The 9,024-nt window shown below is 39.3% G+C and overlaps 1 protein-coding gene across 1 annotated transcript; it reads right to left on the bottom strand.

Moving 5' to 3' along the window:
* Positions 1-5,981: 5,981 nt before the first annotated feature.
* LOC125249066 (pyrin-like) lies at positions 5,982-8,333 on the bottom strand. Its single transcript, XM_048161256.1, has 4 exons — positions 7,958-8,333; positions 7,728-7,866; positions 7,200-7,226; positions 5,982-6,670 (listed from the first exon to the last, which is right to left on the bottom strand). Exons 1-4 carry the CDS (start codon positions 8,099-8,101, stop codon positions 6,123-6,125), a joined length of 858 nt encoding a protein of 285 aa, XP_048017213.1. The 5' UTR covers positions 8,102-8,333; the 3' UTR covers positions 5,982-6,122.
* Positions 8,334-9,024: the final 691 nt, after the last annotated feature.

Raw genomic sequence — 9,024 nt, 5'->3', positions numbered from 1 at the left:
ACAAATTTGAAAATCCACTTAACTCTGCCATTTTTGCCGTCATTGACTACTGTTAATACTTCTTGTTTGAATTTCACTGATTAAGCAATATGGTAAAAGTGACAGTGGGTTGGATTAGGGCTGGGATAAACGATAATTTTTTTTACGATTAATTTAGCGATTATTTTTCGGTGCATCGATTAATCTAACGACTCTTTTTTGTTTTTGTTTTTTTCAGTCCGATTCTATTTCGGTTTGATTCGATTATCGATAATCTCCCCATTAACTGACTATTACCAATTTGTAAAAAGTCCAAAATAAAATGTATATTAGCTATATTAGCCTACTATCAAAATGACTAAGTAGGCTACAAATACCTACATAATGAGGTATTCCCGAGGTATATATTTAAATATATTTAAAAAGAATCAAATGGATCGGTGCAATTCACAGAAACAGCTGGACTCCAGGCAGAGAAACATGGATTTGCAGTTATCATTTTGTGTCAAATTGTTGGATTTTGAGGTAAAATCATTCCTTATATATTGTATTGTTATATATTATGTTGGCAAATCATCAATTAAATATTTTCCATCTTATATTCTGTATAATTGTGTTTTAAAATAAACACTGACAAAAACTATAACGTACTATAAAACTATATGTTTTAGGGCTGGACGATATATATATATAACATTGATATAAGTGATTACGCGGACTTAAACCTACCTATATTGTAGTTCTATAAAATATTCACAGGCAAATTTGCTTTATGTATTTCCCCGGCGTCAAATCAGGCACATATAAATGTCAGGAAACACGACTCCTGGCTGCATGTCGATATCCATGGATTAGGTTTATTTGACAAGTTGTAAGAAACACTTTCGAGTCCAACCTTTAGAGTAATTTGTTTGTTTTACTCGCATTTTCTCAGTTTACCCTATTGTATCCAGTCACGCAGCAGTTCTTTTGCCACTCAGTCCAGCTGAGGGAGCGCGCTTTTGGCGGGAAAGTGACGTCGATGCATACCCTCGCGCCGCGCTGAAACGTGTGTCGCAGGCTATGACGCAAATCTTCGTTGACAGAAATGTTGAAATTTAATATTTATTATACACATTTTTACAGCATTGGAAAACGTTAAGAATGTTTGTGTCATGTTTGTCCTCCTACAGAAACCATATGAAAACAAAAAATATTTTTCCATTTTCATACATTTTTTAAAAAGCTCCAGGGAGCCACTAGGGAGGCGCTAAAGAGCCACACATGGCTCTAGAGCCGCGGGTTGCCGACCTCCGGTCTATCCTGTTTTAATTCATCCCCATGTCTCTTTCCTGTTTTCACAGATGCAGTGAGGGAGCGATTCCCCAACACAGAGGTGGCAGAGATCCGGGCCCTTCTACGGAGGAAGTGCAACAATGAGAGCTACAAGGCCTCTAGTAACTCAAGTCAGAGCTAGATATGCATGTGTAGTAAGTTGTTTGCCATTGTTCTGTTCCCGGCATTTCAGAGAAAGTCGACTGTTCAAGGTTCCTCCTTTTGCCAATATCTGCTTTTGTGTGTTACTTTTGTGTTAATAATAAAGATCCTTTTCTGAAATGCAATTTGTAATCTGTTGATTTAATGTACTTGAACTGAATTGTAATATAATACACTTGTAGTGTAATACCAACATTCATGCTATATTCATGCTCTGTATAACAAAATGGGGATAAAATTACAAATGAAATGTACTTTCAATTTGTTTCTACCTTACACTATAATAACATTGCACTGAAAGTACGTGTCTATGATGTTTAGGTTGTAATTGAACTTCACTTCAAAAACATTATTATTGTCATAGTGGGACACTTTAAAAGCACTAAATATAGTTAGGAAGTGCATTTGTAGATCACTTGAAATGTTACAGAGGCATACTAAATTAACTGTTTATAGTAATTATAAGTATGATAGCAGTATGCACAAAATGTACTTAAACACAACTATATTTTGCACTGCAATGCCCTTTTAAGTGTATTTCCATTAGAATGGCAATACAATGCAATTGTACTGTAAGTGTGCTTAATTGCTCATGAATCTTGATTTTCATTAGTGTATTTTAGTGCACTTGAAGTTTAAAAAAAGTTGTTCCATTTTAGTATACTATTTACACTAGAAGTGTAGTTAAATAGATGTTAAGTTGAAGTTAATACATAATTGAATACACTTAACTATACTTGGATTTGAAAATAAAATAGTAAAATAGAAAATAGTACAAAATGTAGAAAATATACTTAGTACACTTTATTAAAGTATAATTTTAATAGAATTCTTTTTCACCTGGGTTAAAAAGTGTTAAAGTCACTCGTTTTTCTAAAGAAACACTGTCAAACAGCGACACCCACAGGTAAAGTTACAGCGTGGAGTCCGCGTCTTTGTGCCTCCCTTCAGCTCATTGAAATAAAGCAGAGCCTCTAAAGCAGGGGTCTCAAACTCGCGGCCCGCGGGCCACTTGAGGCCCGCGGGATGATATTTTGTGGCCCCCCACTTGACATCGAAGTTTAGTGTTAGTGCGGCCCGCGAGTTATTCTGAAACGCACCTTTTTGCTGAGTCGTTGCGTATGCCGCGCTCGCCGCACTTTTCGTTTTATTTTATCACTTATGGGCTACCATAGATCTCGTGACAGCTTTCGGCGGCGTTTGTTGTCAACGGTTGTCAAGCCAACCGCAAAGTACTTGGACATTCCGGCTCTTTTTCGTGAGCCGGCTCGTTTGACTCAGCTCGCTGAAAAGACCCGGCTCTTTTAGCTCACAAATGGCTCTTTAAAAAATAAATGTTTTAACTATGACTTTGACTATGACCGGTGTGAAAACAATTCTAATTTAATTATTAAATGAACTCATACTCACAATGTCTCATAATATCTTTAAAAATGCATTGATTTGTTATGAAAAAAGAACATTTGCATTTAAATTACGGCTTTTTAATGTATCGAAAAAACATTCAAAACAAATACAATCTGAATCTGAACAACATAACAGAACCCATATTAAAGAAAATACATTAAACTGATCCCTCTTTTTCTCTCTTCCATGTTATAACCAGCATGCATGTTATGCATGTCACTAGTTATGTATAATAACTAGCGCGCGCACACACACAATGCTGACCTTATTTTTATTTTATGAGATATTTGCATTCAGAAATTACACTTTGCGTGAGTTGGCTCGCTCATGCAGTATTACTGGTTGACGCCGCGGGATAGACAGGAACAGAATGTGAGGCTGATCAGACAGTCGAAACGAATGTGTGCGCCTTTAGGCCTATATAATTTTTATTAATCTCTTTTAATTAGTATATTATTTTAAATAAAATTAAAATTAATTATTTTATTATTACATGATGATTTTTTTTTTAAAGAGTCGGTTCAGATATGCGAGCCAGCTCGCAACGTTCACCTACCAGCCGGTTCATTCGCGAACGACCCATCACTTGTTGAAACGTGTGTGACACCAAGTGAACGGAAAATATATGCTATCACCCAGTTCCAGTCATGTCTCTCTCAAAACGTGCTGTGAAGAGAAAGGTTGGTGACGAGCACAGGCAATTTCAGAAGAAGTGGGAGACGGAATATTTTTTCGTTGAGCACAGGGGCACCCCTACGTGTCTCATCTGTGCAGAGAAAGTTGCGGTGTATAAGGAATATAACATCAGACGTCATTACTCAACTAGGCATGCTGAGGAGTATACAAAATACCAGGGAGATGAGAGAAAGAACCGGGTTGCCAATCTTAAAAAATGTCTGTTGAGGCAACAAGAGTTATTTAAGAAAGCAAAAAAAGAGAATGAAGCAGCAGTCGAAGCTAGCTACATGGTGAGTGAGATTATTGCTAAGGCCGGAAAGCCGTTCAAGGAAGGCGAGTTCATCAAAAAGTGTTTGTTACTAGCCTGCAAGTAAAGTCTGTCCAGAAAAGAATGACCAGTTTAGCAAAATCAGCCTTTCAGCTAACACAGTGGCAGAGCGCATTTCTGACCTGTCAGAAGACATATATGTTCAACTTCGTGAGAAAGCCAAACGTTTTTGTGCATACTCTGTCGCTCTTGATGAGAGCACGGACAACACTGACACTGCGCAGCTCGCAGTATATGTCCGTGGTGTTAACGACAATTTTGAAGTGATTGAGGAGTTGCTCGCTGTGATTCCAATGCATGGTCAAACCACCGCTCAGGAGATATTCCGCCTGCTGTGTGGTGCTATTGAGGATGCCGGTTTGCCATGGAAGAGGTTTGTTGGAATAACAACCGATGGAGCGCCATCAATGACAGGACGGAAAAATGGACTGGTGGCACTTGTTCAAAGAAAACTGGAAGAGGAGAATGTGGAGGAGGCCATTGCTCTGCACTGCATTATCCATCAGCAGGCCCTTTGCAGCAAATGCCTGAGGTTTGACAATGTGATGTCTGTTGTTGTAAAATGCATCAACCATATCAGATCTAGGGGCTTAAAGCACCGGCAGTTCCGCGCCTTTTTGGAGGAAATAGAGTCAGAATATGAGGATGTGCTCTACTTCACAGAGGTACGTTGGCTCAGTAGGGGAAACGTCTTGAAGAGGTTTTTTGAGTTGCGTGCAGAAGTGAAAGCCTTCATGGAGAAGGATGGGATGGCTGTTCCTCTGTTAAGTGATTCCAAATGGCTCATGGACTTTGCTTTTCTTGTTGACATCACACAGGAACTGAATGTACTGAACAAGAAGTTACAAGGCCAGGGGCAGCTTGTCAGTGCTGCCTATGACAATGTGAGAGCATTCTCCACAAAACTTGTGTTATGGAAAGCCCAGCTCTCTCAGACAAACCTCTGCCATTTCCCTGCATGCAAGGCACTCATGGATGTGGGCACACCATTCAGTGGTGAGAAGTATGCTGATGCCATTATGAAGCTACAGGAGGAATTTGATCGTAGGTTTGCAGACTTCAAGACACACAGAGCCACTTTTCAAATTTTTGCTGACCCCTTCTCCTTTGATGTGCAAGATGCTCCTCCTGTACTTCAAATGGAGCTCATTGACCTGCAGTGCAATTCTGAACTTCAAAGTCAAGTTCAGGGAGGTGAGTGGAAACACAAAGAAGCTTGGACAGTTTTTGAGAGAATTGCCACCCACCTTCCCTGAGCTCTCCAGGATGTTCAAGCGGACCATGTGCCTTTTTGGTAGCACCTATCTATGTGAAAAGCTCTTCTCCACCATGAACTTCAATAAGTCAAAGTACAGGTCCAGACTTACTGATAAGCATCTTCAAGCCATACTGAGGGTTTCAACTGTTTCCTCCCTCAAGCCAAATGTGTCTCAGCTGTGTGAGAGGAAGCGCTGCCAGGTCTCAGGCAGCAAGGAGTAGGCAAGAGAAGCCTATGTTCTGAAGAACCGTTCATGTTCATGAAAAAACGTATAGAAAGGAATGTTCAAATTCAGAGGAACAGTTTATGTTTGGAAGAAACGTTAATGTTGAAGAACTGTTAATAATAAAGTTTGAGATGATTGGATCAGTTGTGCTCCTTTTTTGTGGAATATTTGATGCGGCCCAGCCTGACCCAGACTCTACCTCCAGCGGCCCCCAGGTAAATTGAGTTTGAGACCCCTGCTCTAAAGCGTGCGGTGGGTTTAGTGGGGGGTAATTGAGAATTAATGGGGGAAAGTCACATGAGAGGAGGCAATGCCACATTTGCAATGATTGGATATGATCGGTTATGATTGGACATGATTGGTTTCTTTTGGGTTTTTTTCACCACCATGTCCCTTTAGGGGCTCCATATATTTGTATTGAAATATGCACAGGAGAACTTCTAACAATTTTTGTTGTGTACAAATCAAACTGATGGACCTGATTTATGGTTGTAAACATGGGATGTAAGAATCTCACTCAAAAATATCTATATTATGGTGAGGTAGCCATTTAGGGTTAATATTGGACAATACAACAGATACAGAAAATTTATCAAAACAACAAATAAAGTCAATGCATTCATAGAAAAAGTAATGTCTTTATTCAAAGGCTGTAATCACTTTGATGTAAACCAGTTCTCATTGTTTGAGTAGGAGGAGCCTATACAAAATTAATGTTTCTAAACATAAAACTTTATTTTAATCAAGTATTTCATATTATGGACGTAATTTCATTTATTGTATTTGACACGTGTGATGATCAGTGGAGTTGAGTTTTTACCTCCATAATTAAAGCCTGGGCAAAAATATGGATGGAGTTTCCCAGTGAAAGACTGACCAGTGAAAGAGTAGATATGAGAGCTGGACTCCACATCATAAAAGGAGACCAGACCCTCCTCATAATCCACAAACACACCGACCCGCTGTGGCTTAACTCTCGCACAGAGAGAGAAAGGAGGAATAGCATAGGCCCAATATTCATTCTCATTCTTCATAATCACAGTCCAGAATCCATCACTGGGACTCATTGTGAACACTCCCTTCCTGTTAATGGATTCTCTGACCACTCCTACACTCCAGTCAGTCTTTCCCTTCACCTGCACCTCAAAATAAAATCTCCCCGAGGAGAATCCCTCCTTTCCCAGGACACCGGAACATGGTTCACATCTCTTCGGGTTATATGAGAGCATCTGCCAAATGCCTCCATTTCTCACTTGTTTTCCATCATCAGACAGGATGAGAGCAGGATGAGCTGTATCAGGATCCAGAGTCACATCCACTGAGAAAACAGAATATGAATCACAACTTCACAATACAGATAATTCGTAATTATCGAAGTTTGTACTGAAATTTAAAAAATGTGATGATACCAACATTTTTCCCTAGTATTTTGAGTGCTGTTGAGCAGATTCATAAACACCTCTGATTGGCCATTGTGTTCACTCTCTCAACAGATATGTCTATGATTGGCTTCAGTGATGAAACGCTTCAAAAACATGTTGTAAATAGACATCTTTGACGCTCTTCACCGAGCGCTTGTGCACACACTCCCGCTTTCAAAATGCTTTCAAACTCTTCCGTGGATTGATCATTGTAGCCAATAACAGACATATCTTTTGAGAGAGTGAACACAATGGCCAATCAAAGAGGTGTTTATGAATCTGCTCAACAGCACTCAAAATGCTAGGGGGAAATGTTGGTCACATTTTTAAAATTTCAGTACCGAAGTCAGTACTTTTGACAACACTTCTGTAATGAACCTGTGAGTATATGAATGTAATCTAGTGTAGTGCAGACACACACTGTACCTGCATACTGCTGCATCCTCTTCAGCACTAAAGACACATGACAATAAAACAATCAGATTTTTGAGATGTTTTATGTGTGGAATTATAGACAAGCTTCAAGGTTATATTTAAAGAATTGAGTACATTGAAAGAAAGAAAGAAGTTGTTGAAGCCGAGCACTGATAAGTTGTTTAAGCCTCAGGCCTGAAATTTCACACACACATCCCTCTTCACAAGAAGAATAAATTTGCCTCTTAAACCCATTATGTCTATTAGTTTGATCATTTGCTTGACAGTAAAACTGATAATCACAGAGTTAAAAGAATATTAATGTTACTTGTTGTAATTTTTCCTCTATATATGTTTTACATATTTTCTAAAATTAGAGCTGAAAATGACCTGCCGTCTTTAAGAAGAACTGTGAGCTGATGATAATGAGACACAAACATGTGATACTTATCTTAAATTTATCTTGACCAATCTCATTCTTCATGATATTCAAATATGATAAATATGTGTATCTGTATTGTGTATTTGATATTGTCGCACCAGTTTGAGTGAATTTCTTCTGTAGAGTGTACTGCAGTTGAGTCAGAGGTTTCCTCAGAGTCTCCTGACTCTGATCAGTCTTCATACTGATCTCAGACCAGTTCCTGGTGTTTCTAGTGAAGCCCTGGGATGAGTAAATCTACAGCAGGAGAGAGGAGATATCCTTCAGCATGGGGAGTGTTATGGTGTCATATACTGCATTATCATTGATCCGAGAGATGTTGACTGACCTGTAGGAGGTGGAGGTGATCTTCAGTGTGTGAGAGCTGCTCCAGCTCAGTGTTTCTCATCTTTAGCTCAGTGATCTCCTGCTCCAGCTCTTCAATGAGCTCTTCCTCCTGTTTCTCTGCTGCTTTCTGCTGCTTTTCCATCATCTCCAGCAGTTCAGTCTGACATCTCTCAATGGGACGGATAAGATCAGTGAAGAGCTCAACATGGGCTGCTTTCTCCTTCTTTGTGTTTCTCTGGGGGCAGGGTAATCAACAATTAAAGGTCCCGTTTTTCGTGGTTTTTTGAAGCTTTGATTGTGTTTATAGTGTGCAATATAACATGTGTTCATGTTTCGCGTGTAAAAAAACACAGTATTTTTCACATAATTTACTTATCTGTATACCGCTGTTTCCACTGTCATAAAAACGGGCTGATGACTTCCAAGTCCCTCCTTCAGAAATACGTAACGAGTTCTGATTGTGCCAGCGGTTCCTGTGTTGTGATTCGACAGCAGCTTAGCGCATCTTGCCCGGAAAGGTCACGCCTCTTACCATAACGTGGAGATGTTTTACATGTGGATTATAATTTTCGGGAACCGAGTTAAACATAAATTGTAACCACTGATCTCTAAGTACAGCGTCCCTGGGAAGGCCAAACAAAGGTGATTGGACTGCGGGATGAAAATAACAGCGTTTCGACGACATGGCGACAAACACACTCTACAAATGCAACTCTTGTGTATTCCTGTGGGTGGAGGTTAGTCAAAAAACTGTTTTAGTGACGTCATTAAAGAAGGAAGTAGAGGGATGTAGTCCAAACTGGCCGTTCGATGTAGGCGACTTCTGTTAAATAAAATATCTCGCTTGGCATTGAACTTTGAGCTTTAAAATTTTACAGATTTTATTTATACTCTAACAACAACATTACACACTAACTAAAGTTTGAAACATGGGATCACGAAGAACGGGACCTTTAATTATTAAATATAGATTATATGGCTCCAAGCACCAATGGAATGGCAGAAAAACGTGAATTTACTAAGAACAAAACTAGCAAAAACGTAAAGTTGCTTATTATAGCACCACTT

The sequence above is a fragment of the Megalobrama amblycephala genome, linkage group LG16 (assembly GCF_018812025.1).
Source record: "Megalobrama amblycephala isolate DHTTF-2021 linkage group LG16, ASM1881202v1, whole genome shotgun sequence".
NCBI lineage: Eukaryota > Metazoa > Chordata > Actinopteri > Cypriniformes > Xenocyprididae > Megalobrama > Megalobrama amblycephala.
This window is presented reverse-complemented; position numbering and strand designations above follow the sequence as displayed.

Excerpts from the sequence above, each read along its gene's own strand:
- LOC125249066 (XM_048161256.1), bottom strand. The coding sequence starts at position 8,101 with ATGATGGAAAAGCAGCAGAAAGCAGCAGAGAAACAGGAGGAAGAGCTC. Across the intron at positions 7,867-7,957 it reads ATCACCTCCACCTCCTACAG|ATTTACTCATCCCAGGGCTT; the intron begins GTCAGTCAACAT and ends CTCCTGCTGTAG. Across the intron at positions 6,671-7,199 it reads GAGGATGCAGCAGTATGCAG|TGGATGTGACTCTGGATCCT; the intron begins GTACAGTGTGTG and ends CTGTTTTCTCAG.